The sequence below is a fragment of the Callorhinus ursinus genome, unplaced genomic scaffold, assembly GCF_003265705.2.
Source record: "Callorhinus ursinus isolate GAN/ISIS: 27379988/994484 unplaced genomic scaffold, GSC_fseal_2.0 scaffold4, whole genome shotgun sequence".
Classification (NCBI taxonomy): domain Eukaryota; kingdom Metazoa; phylum Chordata; class Mammalia; order Carnivora; family Otariidae; genus Callorhinus; species Callorhinus ursinus.
Window position 1 is genome coordinate 155,515 of NW_027397066.1, and position 25,548 is coordinate 181,062.

The 25,548-nt window shown below is 51.3% G+C and overlaps 1 protein-coding gene and 1 non-coding gene across 6 annotated transcripts in view; one reads left to right on the forward strand and one right to left on the reverse strand.

Moving 5' to 3' along the window:
* Positions 1-25,548, forward strand: part of PCGF3 (polycomb group ring finger 3) — a 52,787-nt gene that overhangs the window by 11,608 nt on the left and 15,631 nt on the right. For 2 of the 5 annotated variants that reach the window (XM_025887188.2, XM_025887189.2), the window contains exons 2-8: positions 5,285-5,325; positions 5,646-5,798; positions 10,138-10,255; positions 11,429-11,525; positions 14,981-15,036; positions 23,728-23,838; positions 24,691-24,779. In XM_025887188.2, the coding sequence (XP_025742973.1) occupies positions 10,147-10,255; positions 11,429-11,525; positions 14,981-15,036; positions 23,728-23,838; positions 24,691-24,779 (462 nt within the window). In that variant the 5' untranslated portion in view covers positions 5,285-5,325; positions 5,646-5,798; positions 10,138-10,146. Of the gene's footprint in view, positions 1-5,284; positions 5,326-5,645; positions 5,799-6,401; positions 6,505-10,137; positions 10,256-11,428; positions 11,526-14,980; positions 15,037-23,727; positions 23,839-24,690; positions 24,780-25,548 lie in introns of all 5 variants that reach the window. The other 3 variants (XM_025887190.2, XM_073891286.1, XM_073891287.1) reach the window with 3 other exon arrangements.
* Positions 7,174-7,276, reverse strand: LOC112836132 (U6 spliceosomal RNA). The gene has a single exon (XR_003211390.1). It is a non-coding gene; the product is annotated as a U6 spliceosomal RNA (small nuclear RNA).

Below are 25,548 nucleotides of genomic sequence, written 5' to 3' on the forward strand. Positions count from 1 at the left end.
CGGATCGGGGGCACAGCACCCAGAACACGCCACCCCAGTGCAGTTACTGGGTGGATCGGGGGCACAGCACCCAGAACACGCCACTGCAGTGCAGTTACCGGGTGGATCGGGGGCACAGCACCCAGAACATGCCACCCCAGTGCGGCTACTGGGTGGATCGGGGGCACAGCACCCAGAACACGCCACCCCAGGGCAGTTACCGGGTGGATCGGGGGCACAGCACCCAGAACACGCCACCCCAGGGCAGTTACCGGGTGGATCGGGGGCACAGCACCCAGAACACGCCACTGCAGTGCAGTTACCGGGTGGATCGGGGGCACAGCACCCAGAACACACCACCCCAGTGCAGTTACGGGTGGATTGGGGGCATAGCACCCAGAACACGCCACCCCAGGGCAGTTACCGGGTGGATCGGGGGTCTCTGGGGTGAGGGGCCGTATCTCCACTGTGGTGGTCCTTTCCCAGGCGAATGTCAAAACTGAGTTGTCTCTTTAAAATACGTGCAGTTTATGTTTTGACAAATACTTCTCAGTAAAGCTGTTTGATAAATGTTATGGGATATTATGATCAACTCTGTGCTGGTGATTTTGATGAAGATTTTCCTAGAAACATACCAATTAGCAAAACTCATTAAAAAGTAAGTGGAAAACTTGAAGGTTCTTGTAGGAATTGGTTAACGGGAAGAAGCACAACCCCTGGGTGTGGATTTGCGTGAGGAGGCGGGTGCAGGTTTTCCTGGGGGGATCCCCAGGCAGGCGGGCCTGAGGAGGGTCCAGGCTGGCGCTGGAATTGAGGGGAGGGAAGTTGGATCTGGCCCTGAGGAGGGTGCTCCCAGGAGGGGCCCACTGGTGGTGGGGCTGCTTTCACGCACTACGTCTCTGGGTCAGGGTGCACAGCTGCAGCTGTGACCTGGGAGCCTGACGTGGGAAGACACCGGCGTAGTTTATGCGTTATAAAAGCCCTGTTGTATTGCATCATATGTAGTCTGAGGATGGCTTTCTAGTAAAAATGAGGATTTGTGTGTATGTTCAAAGTATCTGAGGATATACCCACGGAGGGAAACCCACCATTATCTTAAGGACAGCAGTTAGTTTGGGGTGACTAGGATTGTAGGGTTTCTTCCTTAGTGTTACTCTTTACCTTCCAAATCATGTTGAATAAAGGTGCATATTTCTTCCACCCTGCAAAACAAACCCGGTGTATTTACCTAAAGGACAGTCACTGTGATGGAGGTGCAACGCGGTGATGGAGGGGTGGGGAGTCATCCACTGAAGGGCACTCACGGGAGTCGGTGGGGGCGGCGTGACCCAGAGGGTATGGTGCGCGGCGTGCGGCAGAGGGGCCAGAGGTACTGGTGCACAACTGTTGGTGGTGGAGGCCGATTGGAGGGGTGGTCCACGGTGAGTGGACAGGGAGGCTGGGCCTCTTCACACAGGATGACTGCCTGTGGGCCTGGGGTGGGCCTGAAACTTGTGGTGGAGAGACACGCCACCCATGCCCTTCTGGAAGGCTCCGGCACCTGTGCAGAGTGCGTGGTAGAGCCAGCCTCCGTGAACCAAGGCAGGGAGCCACGTGGAAGAGACTCAGGAGTCAGATGTGGAGGGGTGACCAGGGGTCTGGGACATGGGTTGTCTTGGTAATGTCCTTGTCACTGGGATCTTGTTGAGAGCAGTCTGATGGAGCTGGGGGCCAGCAGACGCAAGGGAGAAGGTGTTCACCAGCGTGGTGGACCTGTAGCAGACCCTCGTTGGGATTTTAACTTGCATTTCCGGTTATGAAGCTGAATGTTTAAAAATATGCTTATTTGGATTTTCTCTTTTGTGAAGTGAAACTCCTCCATCCCAGAGCAGAGACTGACAGGACACAGGTGGGTGGGCATGGTGGGTCCCGCTCAAGCTTAGTTTACAGAGCAGCCTTGTGGAGCCTTGTCTGGACTGTAGTCTCAGGTGTGGAGTGTTCTCTGCCACTGGCTGTTTCCACGCTTGGGTTCTTTGATTATCTGACGCACTTATTTTCAGCGAAGTTGATTTTAGTAGTCATTCCCTTTGTGGTTAGTGCTTTTTGATTGTTTTGTTACCTTTTCCTCACCTGCGATCAGGAAGATGTTCTCCCTAGTATCTTCCAAAGGTTTAAAATTGTATTTTCACATTTGGTCTTCATCCACCTGGAATTGATTATTTGGGGTTGAGGGTGGGGGAGACGCCTGGTATAAAATAGGAGTTTGTTTTTGTTTTGTTTTGTTTCTAATTTTGCCACTAGGAATGATGTTTGTTGTAGTTTTTTAAAATTTTAAAATGCACTTTTAACAGAGGTACAGTTTACCCACGCTAAAGCTCACCATAGCTTTCTGGTGTGGCGTCTGTGACCACACCCCAGTCCTGACCCAGAGCCCTGCCATCTCCTCAGACCTCCAGCCACCAGTCCCTGCCACTGGCTGGCCCACAGGCACCCAGATCTGCCTTTTCTAGAACTGTGTGTCTGGTGGGACATGCACTGCGAGGTCCTTGTGTCCGTCTGCTTTCCTGCAGTACAGAGTTCTGTCCTTTGTTCATTTTGGTTGCTGAGCAGTACCTGCTGAGTGGATGGACCGCTTTCTGTTCCCCACCACCCATTGACAGGCACTGTGGCTCTTTCCATTGTGGGACTATTGTGAAGAAAGCTGCCTTGAACATTCAGGCATAAACCTTTGAGTGCATATTTGTGTTTGTGTCTCTTTCATTTATTTATTTATTTTTAGTGTGGGGAAAGGGCAGAGGCAGAGGGAGAGAGAATCTTAAGCAGGCTCCATGCCCAGCATTGTAGCCTGGCACGGGGCTCGATCTCACAACACTGAGATCGCGACCTGAGCCGATATCAAGAATCAGATGCTTAACTGACACAGCCACGCAGGCGCCCCTGTGTTTTTTGTTTTTTTAAGATTTTATTTATTTATTTGACGGAGACACAGAGAGGGAACACAAGCAGAATGAGTGGGAGAGGGAGCAGCAGGCTTCCCGCGGAGCAGGGAGCCCGATGCGGGGCTCGATCCCAGGACCCTGGGATCACGACCTGAGCCGAAGGCAGACGCTTCACGACTGAGCCACCCAGGCGCCCCACCCCTGTGTTTCTTTTAAACAGAGAACTTTTATTAGCTTCTAAATTTGCTAAGAGTTTTTTAAATGGATAATGAATTTTATCAAATGATTTCTGTGCATCTTTGGGAAGATCTTCTCATTTTTCTTCTTTTGTCTTTTGTCAACTTACTTTACTCCCTCATAGTAAGCCCCCTTGTATAGTAGGGATAAAGCTAGTTTGTCAAGCATGACCCTGCTGCTCAGACACTCCTGGATCCAGGTGACTCCGTGTGCTTGCAATTTTGACAGCGATGGCCACCAGGGAGTTCAGTCTGTGATTTTCCTTCAGTTCTGATCTGATGCGTGTGTATGTTACCTCCATAAAATGAGTTGGAAAATACAGTCTTTTTGATCGTCTGAGTCGATTTGTTTGAGGAGGTTTGTTTGGGTTCCTTGAACACTTTGTAGAACCGCCCTTGAGATGGTAGGCCTGGGGTGTTCCTGACGACTGAGTCCACTTCCGTAATAGTCACAGAACTTCTGGGTTTTTTTCTGCTTGCCTCAATTGTGGTGAGTTATATTTCTGGGAATTTATCAATTTCATATAGATTTTCAACTTTGTCAGCATAAAGTTCTTCATCATTCATACCAATAGCATAACTCTATTACGGCTCGAATGTAACTTTCTCAGAGAGAGACTCCTTGGCCCCCTGCCCCCCCCAGGGCCCTGACTCCCTTTCTCTGCTCCTGTTGATGGCATTTATCACCTTTTAACACACGAAGTCATTTACCCATGTATTGCATTTATTATTTATTGTCGTCTTCCTCCAGTAGGATGTAGTCTCTAGGGGGCCTTTTTTGTGTGTCTTTTTTGTTCACTGAGGTCTAGTGTGTCTAGCCATAATAAAATTTAAATAAAATTCAGTGCACTGAAGGGTTCTTCATGCACACTAGGCAGATTTCAAGGGCTCACCAGTACCTTCTTGGGGCCTCACAGTCCCAGAGCATTCTGGTCAGCCCCTGTCTAGAAGCAGGTCCTGTGTTCCCTTGTCTTGGCTCAGTGCCTTTGACACACCTGGTCTTCCTGTAACCAACCACCTCACTCTCTTCCTCCTTCCCTCCCTCCCTGTCTTCTTTTTCTGTAGAAGTTAATTGAGCTTCAAAGATTAATTAATAACGCAGTGTGGAAAGCTTGAAGAGTAAAAATAACATAAACTGGATGTAACATGAACATGATTTAAGCATTACTAGACCCACCGTTCCAAGGCTGTATTTAACCACTATTGTTAAACCACCAGGGTCCTGGTGCTTTCTCAGATGTGTCCCTGCTCCAGCCCTGCCTGTCCACCTTCCCACCTGGAGGGTGGGGAGACCTCGGGGCTTCCCACAGAGGAGGGAGAGTGTGGGCAGGCAGGAGGGAAAGGTCCATGGAGGTTCTGGAGGAGTCTCAGACTGAGCCCCCACATGGCACCGTGGCCACCGACCACACTGACCACCCCAGGGCCTGCAGGCTGGGGTGCAGACCCCCCCACCCCCCTGGAGCTTTGAGAGCAACCTGTTGGCTCCCTGTCACCCAGAATGGGAGCCCAGGTCTTCCTGGAGGCCTCACGCTCACCCTCTCCCCTCAGCTGTGTTCACCAGGCTCCAGTCAGTGAGGCCCTTCACACGGTCCTCCCTGGGCCCCGACCTTAGCCCTGTGCTGGTTGGTGTCTGTGCTCGTCTCCCCCAAGAACTCCGTGACCCCTCCCGTGGCCCGGAACCCAGCTTGGAGCCTGCGTGCTCACCTTACAGGATGTGAGGAGGGATGTGAGGGTGCAAAAAACACAGAAATCACAGCAATTAAATACTACTGTGCACTATTCCCTGTCCCTCCCCGAGGTCCCAGCCTCCCATCGGGTCGCCCCTGAGATCCGCCCCCTCCTCTGGAGCTGTGATGGAGCCCCCTACCCCCACACCTCCCATAGGGCCTCCCAGCCCAGCAGCCCCTGGGCCTTGGTGACACTGGCACTTATGGGCAGGTGCGGTGTGCGGAGGGTACAGGACTGCCACTGAGATCTGTCCACGTCTCTGTGGTCGGTTCTGGTTCTTCACTAGTGTCATTAATCTTGTTTTCCTTTTGGTTGTTTTAAACAAGTAAATGGGCAAAAACGAGGCTGCTGGCGTGGCGGGGGACATGGGCTCCGTGTGGACAGCATGTGTGGGTGATGCCCCTATGTTGTGTGTCTCCACAGGCTTCAAAATGTAGCAGAGGGTTCCAGGCTGCCATGTACAGGTAAATGCGGTTTGAACTTTGATTTTTCTCTTCCCTCAGTGCATGTGAATTGCTTAAATTTACCTTGGATTATACTGTCGCCACAGAAGTCATTTCCTTGTAACTCCTTTAAAGCGTAATCTCTGACAGCTCTAGGGGAGATGAGGGTACAGCCACTTCCATGTCTCCAGATTTCCTCTTAACTAATACTTGCGGTTGACCGTGTTGTATTGTTTACTACGTGGGACTCACCTAAGAACTCTAGACAGCTTCATTACGGGACCGTGTGCATCCTACGTGAACGAGCTGACAGGAAATAACAGGGGCTGTTTCTGTGCCAGAAAATGGACAGAGATCAAGGGACAGCAGGGAGGCGCAGACGTGAAGACCCGCAGGGCAGAGTGAAGCCACAGGCGAGGACTTACAGCAGCAGAGCCGCAGCCTGAGCGCCCGATGCAAAGGCAGGAGGAGGGGACGGAAGACATCTAGAAGAGGTGAGGCGGTCTTGCCCGGCCTCCAGGCCGGCCTTTCGGCAGCCTGTGTTGTCGCGTGGGGAGGGATGGACAGCTGTGAAAAGCCCACTGTTCACGTTCACTGCTGACCTCTCCTGACGTCCATGGGGTCTGCCTCCCTCCCCGCTGCGAGAGGCTCTAAGACGCACCAGGCGAGGCATCTCGGGCTCTGCTGGTCGGTGCGGCTCGTGCCCACCTGCTCTCCGGTGACCAGGGCTGCACAGGGGCCGCCGGGTGTGGGAGGCCCAGGGGCGGGATGTCTGCGTGGTGGTGACAGTGGACATTTCCCCTCTGAGTGCAACTCCTCATAGGCCTGAGGACAGGAGGGTGGCTGGCCTTGGGGCCCAGCTTGGGCAGAGCCAGCAGTCTGGGCCAGGGGGACTCTCAGGGCCGCTCTTGTCTCCTAATGTGGGTGGTCAGCAGGTAGAGGGTCCCTGTTCCAGGGTGTCAGGGCCATCCCCTCAGCCGGGCGCTGCACTCAGGCGACCTGCCCCGTCCATCTTCCCTTGTGTCTTGCGACCTGCCTCCCTCGGGGTCACCTCCTTTGGGGTTTCCTGTAGGTGAGACTCGTGTGTGCTCTATTAGCAGGGGTCTCGAGAGGGGTGCTGTGCCCTTCGTGGCATGATTCCAGGAGGCACAGCTGTCTGTCACCCGTCTGGTGCCCACCTGGGTGTCACCTGGTCACTCAGTAAGTGATGTCTACACAGTGTTTCTACCTGGAGGCCCCGCTCTCACTCTGTGCCCGGGAAGTGTTTGGTTGGGGGGGTCTTTGAGACTTTTTGAGTCTTCTCTTCCTCAACAAGGCTCCATTGGTGATTCCTGAGGAAACTGTCGCTGCGGTTTCTGTGGTGGCTGGTGACTCCCGCTTCCACGTGATCGGCTCACCTTTTGGAAGGAAGCACACCCCTTACTTATTTGTCTGTCTCAGTGTGGCCGCATGAACTTCTGTGGTATTCTGTTGGTTGTGGTCTGATTCGTTCTGTTCCTGATGATAGTCCCTCCTTAATCTTGAAGCTCCAGTCAACCCCAATGTGGCCCGTGGAGCCCTTGGAGCTGGGGCCAGATCCTCTCTGCCCCACTTCTGCTACATCCCTAGCCCAGCCTTAGGGGAGCCATGTGCCTGCACCCATGAACCTCATGGCGGACAGTGGTGTGTCCACACTGGGACCTAGGCCGCCAAGGAGCCATTACTCCCAGGCCCTCCCAACGGACAGAGCTGGGAAGTAGGTGTGGGAGTCCACACTCACATGCACACACACGTCTTCATCTATTCACCCACCTGCTCACTAAGCATGAGCTCACACCAACCCTTGTCCCTCAAAGGGGCCAAAGGCCCCGTCTGTGCCAGCGTGACCTGGAACTTTGTTTTGGCTTCACGAGTTTGTGTGTCATCCTTGAGCTGGGGCCATGCTAATCTTCTCTGTATCGTTCTAATTTTAGTATAGTGCAGCCAAAGTGAGCCCTGTTTTGTCTTTAGTTTGGCAGCTCAGTTAATTAACTTGGTGATTGGGAAGATATTTTGTTGCTGAGCATATTACTGTGTGGTAGGAATATTTGCATGTCCTCATATCCTTAGCGGCTGGCATATAAACAGCTGCTCAATAGAAGGTGGAGGACGTGAGAACAGTACTACTCAGTTGGGGCCAGCGTGGGGCCTCACATGAGGTTTCCATGTCAGCAGGCCCCTGTTTTCTGCTCTGCTTTGCTTGGGATGACTCCAGGGTTTCCCTTCTGTCCTTTTATGTCCTGCTCCACGAGGTGATGCTGGGTTCCCCGAAGGCCAGCCACCTGGCTGGGCCTCAGTGCACACACTTGCCAAGAACAGAATGCAAACCCACGTCGGCTCAGAGCAGGTCCATCTTCACCCGATGAGGCTGATTGGCCCACAGGAACCCCTCTGAGAATGTTCCCACCAAGCCCCGTTTCATCTTTACTAGATTCCTAGTAATGTCAGCGAACCCCGACCCACAGACACACCTGGCTGCAAGGGAGGTGGGAAGGGCCCTGTCCAGCGGGGACCGCAAGTCTGCTGCAGCCTGTCCGTGAGCGACGCTAGCCTGGCAGTCCTGCCGATGGCATTCACTCACTCTGATAGTTTGTTGATTCTGACAATTCACCTCCAGATTGCTGCTCCCTCCAGGCCCTCTGCCTCCTCATCCAGCCACAAAGCCCCGGCCAGGCCCCCAGGCTGCACTGCACTGTGGCAGGTATAGCCAGCACTGCCCTCGGACCTCACATGGATGCAAGTGGGTCTCAAGTCCCCCAGGTGGTTTGCTTTCTTTCCCCTTGCTGAAACAGCATTAAGCAACAAGTACCCTTGCCCAGTGGCCTGGGAACCACACGCACTGTGCGGCCAGCCGCCCTCAGTGATGCCCTCGACTCTGACAGGCCTGTTTCTGGTCTTTGTGCAGAATTCTGTTAGGAATGCTTACTTTGGGAACATTCACTCTGTAAGTACTCATTGGAGCAGCATTTCGGGTTGGTTTCCTACTACTGCTGTAACAAAGGACCGGCAGCACAAATGTGTCATCTGACAGTTCCGAAGGTCAGAAGTCAAGGTGCCCCCAGGGATGGCTCCTTCTGGCTTCAGGGGAGAATTGTTCTTTGTCTTTTCCAGCTTCTGGGGCACCCGCACCCTTGGCCCGTGGCCCACCTTCAAGCCAGCAGTGTCATGTCTCCTGGTCTCTCTGACTCTGACCCTCCCAACTCCCCTTTTAAGGGCCCTGTGATGACATGGGGTCTACGGGGTCCTCTGGGACCATCTCCCATGTGAAGTGATGGGGGTAGGATCTGGACATCCCCAAGAGCTACTGTAACTCCTGGCAGAGCTCAGGAGATGCAGTAACAAAGCCAACCTTCATAGAGCCTGTGGTCTAGGGAGAGACCAGTACAGTGGGGGCCGAGCAGGAAGGGGCGCACCCCCCACCCCCGAGACAGAGACAACATGTCAGCACTTCAGCGCACAAATGTTTGGACTTTGATGATGCCATGGTGTGTGCAACGCTGATGTCCTGTGGGATAGTGACGGGGATCGGCAGGTGGCCTTGGGAACCTCCAGTTCTGGGACTGGGCTGTGCTGGGCCAGGAGGCTACTGAGACCCAGGAAGGGTGAGGTCCTGTGGGGCTGGTTGGATTTCCCCTGGACAGGGCAGAGAGAAGGGGAGGAGGGTCTGGCGCCCCTGCTGGCGAAATGAAATTGCTTTCTTAGGCAGTCCTCAGTGGCAGTTTTCTGTGATTTGCCATTTTAAACAATTGCAGCAAACATCTTTTGAACTTGTCCTGTTATTAAGATAAATCTCTAGAAATGGAACAGCTCCTATTCTATTTGGGTACATCTGGTTGGCAGCCCCTTTGTCCGCTTCCCTGGGACTTGTCAGGACTGAACGTCGACTGGAATATCTGAAATACTGCCTTCTGATGTTGGAATGACATGTGGTGTGACCTGCATGTGTGGATGTATCTGTGGGCTGAGCACCTTTGCATGTGCTTATCGGCTGTTCCTTTGTGTCCACACTGAGGCCTCATCGAGGGACTTTGCTTCTCGTTCCGGTTGGGCCAACGTTGCCCTCACTAGCGTCCCTCAGGGTCATTTGTCCCCTAGCTTTACAGAGGAGCCAGAAGCTCTGGCAGTGACCCCACAGCCTCCTGTCCCAGACCCAGCACAGCCTGCCTGCTCCCGCAGCCTCTCTTCCTGCAGCTACACGGATCTCCTGACTCACCCACCCACCTCACCAGCTGGCCTCAGCTCAATCCTGAGCAGGAGAGGGTCAGGGGGGCCCAGCGGGGGCAGTGTCATGGGTGGTTAAGGGGAAGCGGTAGTGCATTTGCGGAGTGCTGCCCGTCGGGTATTTGGCAGGACAGTCAGGGTCCTCTGTGAGAAGACCTACAGCACTCCGTTCTACAGATGGAAGTCAGGCCCCAGAGTCTTTGCAGCTTGGACCTGGCCCTGGTGGGTAGCTGAGCCCTTCTAGGAGGATGTGCTGTGGCTTGATTTATGTTGAGGCTGGACCTTTGATGGGACACATGGGAGTATTTCCAGGGCGCCTGGGTGGTGCAGTCAGTTGGGCATCCGACTCTTGGTTTCGGCTCAGGTCGTGATCTCAGGGTCGTGAGATCAAGCCCTGCATCGGGTTCCTTGCTCAGCAGGGAGTCTGCCGAAGATTTTCTCTCTCTCTCTGCCCCTCCCCTGTTCATGCTGTCCCTCTCCCTCTCTTTCTCCCTCTCTCTCTAAAAATAAATAAATCTTAAAAAAAAAAAAGAAAGAAAAAGAAACACATGGGAGTATTTCAGATATTACTTAATAAGTCGTTTTTTCTTGCAGAAGCCAAAGATGTTGACCAGAAAGATTAAACTCTGGGACATAAACGCCCACATCACCTGCCGCCTATGCAGCGGATATCTCATCGACGCGACCACGGTGACCGAGTGTCTGCACACGTGTATGTGGGGAATATTCTAGAACATGGTGTTTGACAGCCGTGGGAGAGATGTGACTGAGTGTCTGCATATGTGTATGGCGGAATGTCCTAGAACGTGGCCTTTGACAGCTTTGAGCCTTGTGGTTTCTTGATCCTTGGGCTTTCTTTTTTCTTTTATTTCTTTCTTTCTTTTTTTTCTCACCAAAAGCTTTTAGCTCGAGCACAAAGCAAGACACAGAAGCAGGACTAACGAAGATCTTAAATCAGAAAAAGTATTTCAAATTAAAAATACTATGGGTAATTTGAGTAGCGATATCATTTAAGAAAGCTAAATATAGGAAAAATTTAGTTATTTCTATGTAACCGCAAAACCAGTATAACTGCATTATGACAAAATATTCATTTGTAGTGGGCAGAAATGCTTACTTTTAAAATTTCCAAATGAATTCCTTAAACTTTTTAAACAGGGAAATGTGGTTTGGCTCCTCAAGGCTAATGAGCCTGTGTTTTGATGTTTAGAAGACTCTTAGCTTGTGCTGAACTTGGGGTGATTTAAGCCCCATCTTGATTGAACAGTTAGCAGGTGCCGTTCACCCGAAGCTAGCCGCTGGGACGGTGGCTGAGGATGCCAGGCAGGAGCCCTCTGTGGGGACAGGGTCTTTGCAGTAAAACCAATGCCTGGAATGCAGATGACGTCTGATCCTGTATTTTCTGCCTTAGAAAATAAAATATTTGCCAATTTTGATGGAACTTTTATTTTAAAGGTAATCATAGCTTTAAATTGTTATTATCATTGAATTTTCTCGAATTCTGTTATACACAGAAAATCTTGTGATTTTTTTTTTTAGACAAAGATGAAAATTGTAACTGTTAGCCCCTGTGGTGAGAATATTCGGACGAGACCCTGAAGTGCATTCTAGTGAAGTCTCAGCTCTTGACCTCTGGGCACCTTGTCCTCACTTAGGTTCCTTCCTCGTCCCTCTTAACCCTAACGCTCAGACCTGCTGAGTGAGGCGCCTAAGTGAGCACTTGAGACTTCTCCATTGTTGGTGAGACCTGAGAGGCAGGTGTCCCATCGAAGCGGCCATGTGCGAGGTGGTCTGCACTGTGGCTGGAGTGCACGCCGAGCCCGAGGAGGTGTCGGCATCTGCATTCCGGTTTCACTTTCTGACATGCATGTGCTTTTGCAAACAGTCTGTCGGAGTTGCCTGGTCAAGTATTTGGAAGAGAATAACACCTGCCCCACGTGTAGGATTGTGATCCACCAGAGTCACCCGCTACAGTACATTGGGTAAGTGCCTCCAGGCTCCCCGGTCACAGCTTCCGGCATCGTTCCATGTCAGGGACCCGCCCTGCTCTGCGCACCTGGCCTCCCTGCCGGCCAAGTCAGACCAGTGAGCACCGGGGCCGTTCCCACAAGTTTCCAGGAATATTTGCTCAAATTGAATAATTTGAGGAACCTCAGGACCAATGTGGATTTCACTGGTTTTACACTAAACGGCCTGACATTTACTCTGAAGCAGGTAGCAGCCCTGGGTCCACCTTTCTGTTGTGGGACGAGTGGTCCTAGGCCCCTTGCATGTGGCCTGCATCTTGTTCCTTGCAGCTGGTGGCCCTGCTGGCCTCAGGGGGTTGGCTTGTGGCTTTTATGCAGAGTTTTAAATGGCTTCCAGATTTGGGGGGCTGTTCTAAAGGAAGCGAAACGCTCCCTACACCACTGCAGGGCCCCCAGGCAGTGGCTCAGGCCTTAGGAGGTAGGATGATGCCGTGAGGTGCTGGCTGCAGGCAGGTGCTGAGCGTGAGCTCCTAAGGTCTGGTGGATCTGTGAGGCAGCTCTGTCCTTCCAGACTTCATCCCTTTAAGCCAAGGACTTTGGCCATGGGAGCAGCAGAGGTAGGTCTGAAAATCTGTTCTGAACCACTCCTAAGGGTGTGAAGTATCTAGTGGGCACAGAAGAGTTTAAAAACATGTCTGCACAGCGAGAAACCACTCCCAGATCAAGAGGTCGATATCGCCAGGCCCAGAAGCCCCTGCCCAACAGCCCACCGTCCCCAGACAACATAGCTTAGTCTCCTTTGTCCAGCTCACTACAAATGGGTCCAGCAGTGTGTTTGTGTGCCTTGCCCTTGACCCAGCTTGTTAGTGTGGGGTTCTGTGGCTGGGGGACATTGGGATGTCCATGGTGGGCACTCAGTGCTGCTCTGGGCATTGCGTGCAGGTGTCTCTCTGCCATCCCTCAGAGCAGAGTGTTGGGGTGTAGAGCTCTTGTGCCTTACTGTGCTCTCTTGGGCTGTTGTGCAGTGCACGACCTTACCAATGTGTCCTGTGGGTGCCCGTGGACTGCATTCTTGCCACGTGGTGGCTCTTAGGGTATCTTGTGCTCTTGCCCTGATTATCAGTGAGCCCCGGCCTCTTCCCAAATGTTACCTGGCCATTTGGACTTCTGGGAGGTGTCTGTTCACATCTCATGTCGTTTTCTATTGGGTTCTTTGTTTTATTTGTTCTGCTTTTAAGAAACGCTTTATATATTCTGGGCGCTAATTGTTGGCAGTGTGTATTCACGTGTTTCCTGTCTTGGGGGTGTAGTTTTGTAGAGCAGGGGGGCTTTCCTGATGTGAACTATAGAAGGCAGGAGGTGGTGGGGCTTCATGCTGGTGGGAAGCTGTGGAGACTCTGGCCCTCCCTCTCAGAGTGCCACGGCCCCTCTCCCGTGCTCTGGGTTAGGCAGGGCTTTCTGGAGAGCTGAGACTCTAGCAATCTGGGACCCTGGTGTTCCAAACATAGCCTAACCTGCTAACACACAGAAGGGGGCCAGTAGAGCGGAGCTAGCCAAGTGCATTGGCCAGGCCCTGCCTCTTCTCTGTGCAGTGACCATGTGGTGACCTGGGAGGGAGGCCAGGGAGGTCAAGGTGCAGAGCAAGGGGAAGATGGTCAGCCCTGAGGCCTGCTGTGGGCTCTGGGCTCCAGGGTGGCTCTTCCCTGCTAATCCTGTCCCTTACTTCTTGCCCTCTGTGCTCTGCCTGGAACTACAGTGTTTTACCCGTCTTGATGCCAGCTCTGCAGTTGGCTCAGAGCCTTGTTCCTGACACAGCTTCGCCCTCCACACTTGGCCCAGCCTTCTGCTCTGATTCTGCTACACCCTGATTGCGCGGATGCCCCAAAGGAAGGGCCTTCAGCTCTGGGCTGGGGCAGAGTGGGGAGAGGGCACTTAGGATGGGGCAGCAGGGCCTGGTGGCCCCATGCAGGGCCCCCAGGCAGTGGCTCAGGCCTTAGGAGGTAGGATGATGCCGTGAGGTGCTGGCTGCAGGCAGGTGCTGAGCGTGAGCTCCTAAGGTCTGGTGGATCTGTGAGGCAGCTCTGTCCTTCCAGACTTCATCCCTTTAAGCCAAGGACTTTGGCCATGTGGGCCAGGTCAAGAGAAGAGCTAAGAGAGGGTATGTAGCCTACAGCATGGAGTGTAACCATGAACACTGCAAAGAAGTGGCCTTTGTATCAAGGGGCTGCCACACCAAGAGCCTGGATGTGCCGACACCAGGAAAAATGCCCTGTGCTGTTCTGTCCTGCCTCCCGGAACCTTCCCCAAGGAGAGTCCCCCAAGCCCTCCACTCAGCCCTGTGGGTCCTTGGCCAGGCAGGCAGGGCTTAGCATGGTCATGCAGAGGACCCAGGGTTGAGCTCTGTGGCAGGATTCGGTCCGGCCTGCTTTCCTTGTGGATCAGGTGAGCTTTCACGAAGCCGGTGGGGGTAGAGTCGGAGGGGGGGGGTCGCACATGCTGCAGGCCACCTGGGATTCATAATGCTTATCCACGTGCGTGTGTCCATCAGCCATACACACACGTAATGTGAGCATGGGGACGTGAAGTGTATTTCTTAGTGTGGATCATCATGGTCAGAAGGGTTGAGAAACCCTGCTTCGTGCTGCCACACCACAGGCTTGAGTCGTCAGCCCAATGTCTGGTAGAACTTCAAAGTTCTTGGAAATGGTGAGCGGTGGTCCTTGCAGGACCTGGTCCCCCACTGTTTGTGGCAGAACTGTGAGCCTGGTGAGTGGCTGCTGTGTGCCCAGTCCTGGACTAGCTCTCACGGCTAAATGTCTGTAAGTTTTGTGGAGCATAATTGTTTGTTAGTTACAAGTTACCTATCTGGGTTTCTTAAGGTTTTCATTTTAATGGATGATGTTTGAAAATTAACATTGATTTGAAAACAGTTACTTAAATGTATTAATTTATGTTTAAAAATAGCAAACTGGAATAAGAATTATATTTCAAATACTATGCTTATGTAACCTTTTCAGAAAACCTTCGTAGGTAGATCATAAAGACCACCAGAGGGCCTGATCTTAGGGCCTTTCCTCTACATTTTTCAGAACGTTAAAGAAAAGCTTCCTGTCTGGTGGAGACCCCAGGAAGCAGCAGTGGAAGAGGTGGGTGGGGCAGTGGTGTTCAGTTGGACAGGCCACTCCAGGCCACGGCTCTGTGTTGGCACTGTGCTCAGCAGGCAGAGGGCACTCATCACCTAGATGATCTTTGTGCCAGCACTACTTGAAATGTTCTTAAGCTTCCAGAACATGAATTAAATGTTGCATTAATTCAGGTCATGTGTAACGTTTGCTAGCACAAACATTTTTTAAACGCAAACTAGAAGCAGAATTCAAGATTTCAAATTTGTGATTGTGGAGTTTGCTATTGTTAATGGAAAATGTGCCCGGGTTTTTGGCTAACCTTACCTGTTGTATTCTTTTTGCCAGTCATGACAGAACCATGCAGGACATTGTTTACAAACTGGTTCCAGGCCTTCAGGAAGGTGAGTGTCAGCATGTCTCTCTTAGACCGCGGAGTCTGCAGCACGGCCCCTGGGGGAGCTTTCCTCATGGGGTCCTGGCCCTGGAGGGAGGCCCCCTCTTTGGCAACAGCACCACCTGTCTTGTCGTGTGCTGAACTCACGAGTACCGTGGTGCCGGCTTCGTCCACTGTCTGCCTCACCGCTCCTGCGTTCAGAAGGAACGTGCTGAGTGTGCAGCCTTGTGGGGGCAGCGTCCCTGATCATACCTGCGCAGACGCGCAGCCAGTAGCCAGGGTGTCGATAAAGTTTAACTGTATTTAAAGTCAAATCTCATTGAGAACTGAAAAGAAATATTATGTAGTATAAATATCCTGAAAGTGGAAATGGCCGTTCTTTTTAAAACTTTTCTCCAGTTCTGAACACAGAGACCGTTGCTGTCCCTCTTTGTGGGGGGGGTGATAGGGGAGATGGGGAGGGACATTGGTCTCAGGGTCTGGGGGTGAGATGACATGGCAGTGCCTGCTGATAAAACTCAGGTGCACTTTCTTTCAAAGATAAAATATGTTAGGAATTCCTTTGGGCTGTGTTTTCTCATTGTAATGTTTCGGAAGAGGGTTATAATTTAAAATACAGCTTTTACTATGTTAGATTAGAAGATACTCATCTGGCTTTTCCTACATAACTTAATAACGTTGTTCTTCTTTTCTTCACCATTCACAAGTTCATTTATATAAGAAGAATTTAAGTTTCCTGACTAAAATGTAGATGGAGACAATCATCTTTTTATAGCCAAAAGTTTTTTAGTCCTAAGGCAAAGAATACATCAAAATAAAATGCCAGTACCTTTAAAAATTATTGTAGAGTATTTTAAACACAAAAGCAGGCAGAACCACATACAGAATCCTATGTGTTTATTACCCAGAGTCCACAGTTTTCCAGCTCACAGTGAATCCTGTTTCATCCACTGCCCCCGCCCATCTTCCTGTCCCAGAAGATAAGGTTCTTCTTAACACACGTAACCACAGCACCTTTATAAATCTAAGAAAATAATAGTAATCCCTTGGTGTCAAATAACCAGTCAGTGCCAACATTTCTAACTGCCTCGAGAACACGTTTTTCAAGTTTGTTTCAGTTTGTTTCAATCCGGATCCAGGTCAGGTCAGGCCCAGGGCTGACTGCTTGGCCCCCTCCCGGCCTCTCCTGTCTCCCAAGTCTGGACTTGCTGAGGGCACCCCGGTCCTGTGAACTGATGGCATCTGCAGGCCTGAGTGGATTCTGGCTTGTGTTTCTGGCAAGCCCACCCTGGTGGTTATTGCCTCTGAGCAGGTGCAGCCAGCCTGTCCGTCGGGTTGCCCTGGCCGCCCTACACCAGCAGAGCATCTGTCTGTGATTCATTACAAGCAGTAAAACCTGCCTCTTCCGGGGCCCAGCCCGGCACGTGTACTGGGCAGACTGCGTCCGCAGAGCCACGCATCACTGCTGGGTTCCTGAGGCCCATTTCACATCGATAGGCACAACTGTGCTCATGTCTCCTTTGTACACGGCATGCCGGGTTGGCTTTCTGGCCCCTCCAGCCACCGTCAGGTGGATGGAAACACGTGCAGGTGTTCACAGCATGTGGGGGTCCTTGTCCTTTCTGAAGCTCAGGCGCTCCCATTGGTGGTCCCTGACACCACCCTGGGAGTCTGGAATGGCCCTGCTTTCCGGACAGGTGGGTTCTGGGCTCCTCTTGTTGACTTCCTGCCCCAAGCAGCACCGGCCCTCTCCCCACAGAGTCCGGGTGCCATCCGTGGGCGGGATGCCCTGTGACATGGTTGTAATGGAAGGACATGGTGCAAGTACAATGACCCTGCTGACTGAGCAAGTTGCTCTGTGGGGGGTGTGCCCCCGTTTCCCCTTCGGGCCAGGGTCTCTTTTCTCACAGTGGTATTATTTCAATTTTACAGGTGAAGATAGTGAGACCTAGAGAAGTTTTCCTAAGTTACAAAGATAGTGAGTCAGTCCAGGATTTCAAAGTAATATCTGATCCCTAGACTCATTGTTTTTCTACCATACCATACTTCTTTCCTTGAGACGGAAAACCAGACGCTCAGCTTCCCTGTTTCTCAGACTCTTGGCCACGTGTTGCTTATCACAAGAACATCACAGCTTTGAAACCCTTCACAGCACAATGGCTTTGGCGCAGGTAGTCTGCAGCTCATCGTTGTGTTGGCTGCGCCCACAGTTGCAAACCTGATTTCTCAGGTGGAGGCCCCGTTCTGGCAAGCCAGCTTCACCTGGTGTGGGGCAGCACACTGGCTGCACCTGCTGCCGTCCGGGCGCTCTGAGCTGCGCCTTCTCCGGCTCCACTCCCGCCGCTGCCCTCATGCCAGCCGCTTCTCTCTTCCCTGTAGGTGAGGCCTTCTTGGTGGAGGGTTCGTTTTTCAGTTGTCTGTTGTTTCCTTTTTAAATAATTTTTTAAAAATCTGCCTTTGTGGAGGCCACATTTTATAAAATTTGTCAAACGGCCTTCAGCTTGGTCCTCCCGCCAGTGGGGCACAGAGATGCTCGCCAGCACGTCGAGCTCTGCCCGTCTTGGTGATGGTGCGTGGGTTGTTCTGCCTCCTGGACTCCTTCCTGATGGATACTTAGGACGTTCCCATCTTTGGCTTTAGCCAAAGGGGAGGGGGTGCGCTGAACACCCTTTTGCATACTTTTGTGGGTGTGGGTGAATATATTTGGCTTTATTCTGGAAGTAGAATCTCTAGACCAAGGGTTCTGCATTTTTATTTCTTTCTCTTGCCTCTTCGCACTGGCTGGAGTGGGAGTCGGCAAATTGCAGGCCAGATCTGGCTTGCTGCCTATCTTTACAGGGTTCATGAGCCAAGAATGCTTTTTATACTTTTAAATGGTTAGGAAAAAGTCAAAAGAATAACACTTGTGATGTGAAGGTTACGTTAATTGAAATTCCATCATCCATAAGTAGTGTCACTGGGATACAGCATGCTTACTCTTTCCTGCCTTCACGTGTCTTCACGTCACAACGCCGAGCAGGGATAGGCGGCAGACTGGATGGGGCGCTCTCGCCATCCCGCACCACGCAGATCTCAGAAACGCAGTTGCAGCTCAACAGCTGTTCGAGAGCTGTGTATGCCCTGGTGAGACTCTGTTGTCAGTGCATACGCGTCATGTCAAAACAAGTAAGAAGGAAAGTATGGACTCCAGATGTTGCCCTTTGAAGCCACAGTGAAATGTGCATGGTTTTGTTTCGGAGCTGTCCTCCTGAGTGCTCTCATCACCAGACTGAACGCACAGGACTCCCAGTGCACAGGAAAGCAACCTTTGGGAAGAACTGAAAGTCTAAAATGGAATATCTCATCACAGCAGGATTTCTTCACAGAAATAAAAGATGAAGATAAGGCTGCAGTCAAAGTGGGTTTCTGATTGGCTCATGTGTTAGCAAACAAGGAAAGCTGTCTACTGATGGTAAGTTAGTTAAATCTTGCTTCACCGCAGCAGGGGAGGTAATGCACCCAGAGAACGAGCTTCTCTCAGGGAGGGAGCTTCTGCAAGCACCATCAGGGGTCACTGAGAAAGCGAGGCAGGCGGTTTTGAGTGGTTTTCCTTGGCTTTGGTGTCTCCAGTCTGCTCAGCTGTTCGTTTGGTGAGCTTGGAGTGACTAAAGAAGAAATCTCTCCGAGCAGCCCAGAACAACTGCAGGCGGGAATATCTTCAAGGGGTTGAGAAACTTCTAATTCAGTACAACTGAGGTGGAATCTGCCAAGAGGTGTTACAACCAGTGGTGGTAAGAATGCGTGTGGATGAGGAAGATGCTCAGTTGGACGAACAAACCATGCCTGTGAAAGTGGAAGGTGTCTGGAGGACGTCGTATTCATCAGCAGGCATGCTGTTGAGGTGAATCTTTCCTGTGTCATTGAGCCAGCGGAGTCCGCAGTAGATTTCATCCGCTCTTTCATATGTTGCCGTCCCTGGGCGTCGGAGTTTCTGTCCAAGGTGGGGGGTGCTGAGCATCCTGACTTGCCCTCCCACACAACCCTTAATGGCTCAGTAGTGGTGCAGTGTGTGTGTGCAGTTTGGAGCTAAGGGCAGAGGAAATTTTCAGAATGGAACGAAGCACCTTTAACATTGAATGACTTCAGAAGTTACCTTTTGCCAAAGACTTGATAGTGTTTGGTAATGAAGTCAGGCAGCGCGACTTAGATGCAGACTCCACAACAGAGACTCCTGCTGGGGTCACGCTGCTCTACAGATGTCAGGCCGTCAGAAGTGAAAGGAGGAGGGAGGTCTCTGAGCCCGTGCAGATTGCAGCAGGCTTGTTTTCTGGGCTCCAGCTACAGGCCCAGGACCTCGACCTCATTCCATATTTCAGAGTCCACTAACTGTGCTGCTGTGGAGCTTCAGTCCACCCTTCAGTGGGGAACCACTAACCCTCAGTGTGATGGCATCACAGGGGCCAACACCAGGAGGAGAGGCTCACAGAGTTCTGTGAGCACCTCCTCGCTGACGCATGAGCCACATAAAGTCCTGTGCTTGTGGCCTGATGTCAGCATTTCTGTGTAAAAAGACATGTTCAGAAATGAAAATGTGTAAAATCTCGGTAGAGACAAACATGTGTGATCAGTTTTGATGATAAGGAGCACTAACTTTTAACCCCAATCAAATATCATCCCCCCCAAAGAGTCCATTTTTCTTGTTAGTAGCCTACAGTACAAAAAATCGTACTCAATTATTATTACTGTATTTTGAAATTTCATGACTTCTGGTTTCCGGTTCCTCATATAAGGAGCTTGGAAGTTGCCACTCTGTCCTAACAAATAAAAAGCTGAACAGACTGAGAAATCAGCCATTTTTCTTAGATCGTAAGAGGGGTGGACATAGGGCAAACTGCTGCCCCAAGATTGGAGACTGGTATGGGGGCCCCGTCTCCCCAGGGCAGAGACTCCGGAGCAGAAACCTCCCTGGGAACTGGCACAGGGCCGAAAACCTCTACTGTGCCTGAGGAATTGCTGGAGGCTCCCTGTGGACAATTCAGAGAGAAAAACCTGCAGGGAGATCCAGTATCGTGAGCTTCACCCCCAGGAGCTCGGCCACGGTCTCTCAGTGCTTCCAGCTGGGGAAGAACAGAAGCCGTTCTGAAATACTTCCAACAAGGCCTGTGCCCCGGGGAAACTAGCTGAGCAAGGGGAGCCGCTCAGCTCCAGCCACCCCTTCCCACGGAGCACTGATGAAGTTCAGTGTGGAGGCCTAAGCTCCCTGATCCCGAGACCTAATCAGAGGAGCACAGAGCCCGTCGTCCCCTTACCCACCTCTCACCGCATCACCAAAGGCCTGGTTACAGTAATTCCTCGTCCCTGGCACATCACAGCTGATTCACAAGAAAAAAACTACAAGGCTTGCTAAGAGACAGAAACAGAGTTTCAAGAGAACAAGCATCCGAACCAGACACGGCAGGGATGTTAGAATCGTCGGACTGGAATTTAAAACAGTGAATATGCTAAGGGCTCTCTAATGGACAACATGGACCAGAACAGGTGAGTAGTGTAAGCAGAAGGACAGACACCCTAAGAAAGAAGCAGAAAGAAATGTTGGAGATAAAACCAGAGTAGCAGGAACGAAGAAAGCCTCAGGTAGGTTGATTAGTAACAGGACTTGTGTGGGAAAGAACCTTGAGGTTGGGGATCTATCAACAGAAGCTCCCAAGTCTGAAAATAAAAGAGGGTATACACTAAAAATCAGAGTCTCCAAGGATGTGGGACAGCCACAAAGGTGTACGGTACACGTAACAGGAACACGGGACGCAGAGGAGAGAGAGAGAACAGAAATAATGTGAGCCACTAATGATTGAGAATTTCCCCAAACTAATGTCAGACACCAAACCCCGGACCCAGGATGCTCAGAGAACACCAGGCAGGATCAGTGCCAGGAACACGAGACCTAGGAGCAAAGGTAAGAATTCACCTGGCTTGTCCTCCAAAACCATGCCAGCAAAGAGACCGGAGAGTGCAGTGTTTAGTGTTGAGAGAAGAAATCACCGACCCAGAGTTGTGTGTCCTGCAGAAGGGGAGGAGAAGTAGAGACCTTCTCGGCAAAACAGAGGTCGAGGGAACTTGTTGTCAGTAGACCTGCTTTTTTGCAAGACCGTACAAGAAGTTCTTCAGAGAGAAGGAGGTGCGATAGGTCAGAAACTTGGACCCACACGAAGGAATGAAGAGCATCAGAGAAGGAATAGTGAAGGTAAAGTGAAAACTTTTGTTTTTCTTCATCTGACAGATGACAGTTTATTCAAAATAATAAGAGCAAGAATGCACTCTATTTCAATAAAACACTTGCCTTCGCCCCTGTCCCAAACCTGCCTACGTCATATCTCAGTTTTGCTGCTTAGCTCACACAGCCCCAGTGTCTGCTCTGTTTGCTGACGGGATGCTTGCCAGCCCACAGGCTGGCGCTCTGAATGGTTTGTTGGGTCTAAGTGGTGCCCATGGATGTTCTCGTCTCGTGCCTGATCCCGGAGGGGGGCGTGGGGTGGGAAGGGGAAGCAGTCTTTCACCCGAGTGTGACGTCGGCTGTGGGACCCCGTACGTGCCTGCATCATTGAGGAGCTGAGAGCACCAGGGAAGGACACTGGCTCATGCCCAATGTAGCATTGCATTTCTCACTCCCCTGGACTCTCGTAGCATCCTAGTTACACCAGGATTATAACTTGTAATTTTTACAAAAAATGAGATCATGCTACACAATCTGCCTTTTTCACGACATATTGTGGTGCTTGCTCCACATCAAAAATATGACCTTGGGACACCTGGGGGCCTCATTCGGTTGCGTGTCAGACTCTTGATTTCGGCTCAGGTCATGATCTCGGGGTTGTGGGATCGAGCCCTGCGTCAGTCTCCACGCTCAGTGGGGAGTCTGCTGCAGATTCTTTCCCTTTCCCTCTCTCTGCCCCTCCCCGCACTCACACGTGCACTCTCTCTCTCTCTCTCTCTCTGAAATAAATAAATCTTTAAAAAATATGTGACCTGTATCTTTTTTTTTTTTTAAGTAAGCTCCACACCCAGCATGGAGTCCAGTGTGGGGTTTGAACTCACAACAAGACCTGAGCTGAGATCAAGAGTCGGACACTTAACCGACTGAGCCACCCAGGCGCCCCTGATCTGTATCATGTTTAATGGCTTCACGGTATCCCAGGGTAGCAAGTAAATTAGATTTATCTCACATGTTGACTCTGTCAGTAGTGGATGGTATCTTGGATGCAGTGTTGAGAAGGATTCTGAGGCTGTCTTGGCCTCGCCCTCTGGCTGGCCCGGCCCCCTGAATCTAAGCTGTTTCTAGCCCTCCAGGTTTGTGAATAAGGCTCCGGCGACTGTGTGCACCCCTCTGTCCTTATGCATTAGTGTGGTTATTGCTTTAGGGTAGATCACCAGCAGAATTTGGGGGGCCAGCGGTTAAGTGTTTAAATAGTTTTAAATAGCAAATTACCTTGCTGAAAATTTACCACAAGTATCATTTGTATGCTGGTATCTTCCTGACATGGAGTATTGTTATTTTCAATCTTCTTTTCCTTCTGATAGGCGAAAAATTTTTATTGAGAATTAAAACAAGGTATTTGAAGCTGCCTCATTTCCACATTAGATGAGCATTCTTTCGCACTGACCGGCAGGACTGCACTGTCCTTGGAGAACCTGGTGGGAATGGTCTTTCACCATCAAGCAGTGCATTTCACACCTTTATTCTGAGCTAGCTTTTATATGGTTATTGGATTTCTTTCCAAGCTGATCCCAAATTTCCCAGACCAGTCTTCTGGTTTGGCACTTGGCCGTATTTGGTCCCAGCACTGCTGTCCCTTCCGTTCTGAGGGGCGACCACTTTCTGCCTGAGCCTGTTGCCCCTGCATCCGCGCACTCCTGCGGGATTGCACATGTGAAGCGTCAGTGTAGGTCCAGGATGTGACCAAGACGTATTCCTGGCCCTGGAGCTCGGATGCACGGGGGAAGACAAATGTGCAGGGAAAAAGTGCAACAAAGTGTTACGGAGTCAGGTACGCATAAGTATGTTTCATAGTGTGATTTGTAGGTTATTAGCTTGAGCAACTTGGGTTTAAATTTTCTTTGCTACCTGCCGTGTGGCCCTGAGCAATGACTAGTAGCTTCATTGTCGGGCGTACGCTCCAGAGTAGTGGTCAGTAGCTGCCTTGTCAGAATCGGGGTTTCAGACTGCCACTCCTGCCGTCTCACAGCCCGGCCCCCACTCTGCGGGCAGCCAGCAGTGACAGGCCTGCTGACCACGCGGAACAAGCTGACTGACCTCGCTTCTGAGGAGGAGACCAGAGGGCAGTGTGGTGGCCTGGCCTCTCTTCCCCGAGGGAACCTGCCTGGGGCGGAGGGGCCGCGCCGCTGCCTCCCCAGCATTCAGCCAGCTGTGATGGCTTGCCACAGACACCAGGGGGCACTCTTTACCCGCCGCCGGGCACCCCTGGGTGGTCATGGTAGCTGTGAAAGGTCCCGGTGCATCAGCAGTATCATTTGTATGCTGGTATCTTCCTGACATGGAGTATTGTTATTTTCAATCTTCTTTGATGCTCTGAGGCTCTGAGGGTGGCAGCCGTCGGAACCCCCAGTCCAGATCTGTTGTTTTCTTCACATGACATTTGTGAACAGAATTTTCACGTGATCCACTGCTGCCTTAAGATTAAGAATGTATATTCATTTTTAATAGCGGAAATGAGAAAACAGAGGGAATTCTACCACAAGTTAGGCATGGAAGTGCCTGGAGATATCAAGGGGGAGACCTGTTCTGCAAAACAGCACCTAGATCCCCATCGGAACGGTGAGTGGGCTCTGTGGTGAGCCCCTTTCTCGGGACGCCCTGTGCCACCTCCACAGTCTGTAGTACAGTCTGGGATCGGACGTTCTCCATCACGTCTGGGGCAGAGCTGAGAAACGGGCCAGAGACAGAGGGGGCCCCAAAAGTACCTGGAGGCGGGGTGCAGTGCAGGTGGGCCTCCTGAGGCTTCCCTTCAGTTTTGCCTGCCCTGCTCCAGTATAAAATTAGTTTGTACATATTACAACAAATTACTCAAATATTTGATGCCATGGTGTTTTTCTAGTGACCACAGGGAGAGGTTTCTAGGCCACCCTGTGTATTTCTAACAATGTTAGAGGAAAGGAGAGGTCCTGTCTGGCCCCTAGGAAGGGCAGGATCTGCGTGCTACACCCCTGCGGAGGCAGAGGGAGGCATTTGGGGGCTGTTTGGGAAGCCAGGGATCTTGTCTGTTGAAACACTCACTTACAACGGGGTCTTCATTTTAAAGGTAGCGTTGGAGCGATAAAGACTGTAGGAGCCCTGCAATGCCTAGTGGGTAGTTGCTATGTTAAGCGTTGGGGTACTGGGTTGCGGGGGTGGCTCCTCTGCCCCTCTCCCCATCCCCGTCAGCCTCTGCCGGCTGTGCCCCCGTGCGCACACTCACAGGCCCAGGAGCAGCTGCAATCACTTGGAGGAGCACAGTGTCTTAACAGGTGCTCTGGGGACCAGCTCTCCCGGACTTCGCATCCTTTTGAAGGTGCAGCTGTCTTACATGAATGAATTTTTATAGCATTTTGAGCATGCTGTACAGTTAAAAAAACTAATGGTTTAACATTCTGGATTTCATAATACGGTATCTTCTGATTTTGCTCAAAGGTGAAGCCAAAGCAGATGACAGTTCGCACAAAGAAGCCGCAGACGAGAAGCCGGAGGAGGACAATGACTACCACAGGAGTGACGAGCAGGTAGACGCCGCTCCCGTGCGGCCGCGCTGCGCCGCACAGGCCCGGGCTCTCCCCTCGGGCCTCCCTCCACTTAAAGCGGAAAGGCCGAGCAGCCAAGGGAGTAGACGCGTTAAAGCGTCAGCACGCCTCTGTAGTTTTTCCTTCTTTACCTTTCCTTTTCAGTTGCCAAAGTAATACATGCTCACTATAGAACATTTTAAATATAAAAAGACGGAAGTCCACGCTCTGCACACCGCTCCCCAGGTGGGACAGTTCAGGGCCAGGCGTGACTCTGTGCATGTGCACATACTACAGCAAAGAAGGTCAGCCCAGGCATGTATTAAAAGGACGAGAAACAAGGTAATACTGAGGAATCTGTGTGTGTACGCCACGTCAGAAAGGGGAAGTAAACAATCGCAGAGATGCTGTAAAAGCATTTGATCCAATCCCATACCCCGGTCTACCGAGCTTTCCCATAGAGGACCCTATGGAAAGCTCTCACAGTCATCACACCAAAATCAGAATCATCATCTCAGTGATAAGAGAGACAAGAAAGTGCACATCATCAGCTGTTACTCAGCATGGTTCTGAAGAGTCTGGGCACACACTGAGGACACAGACCGAGAAGAGGTGTGTGTGTGTGTGAGACAGAGCAGAATGCAGTCCCTCTCGTGTCACACCGTTATCTGGCATAACCTAAGACCATCAACGGGGACACTGGTGGAACTTGTTGCTCATTAGGGAATAAGGTTAGTAATCTCAGGCATGGGGGCGCCTTATTCACATGACT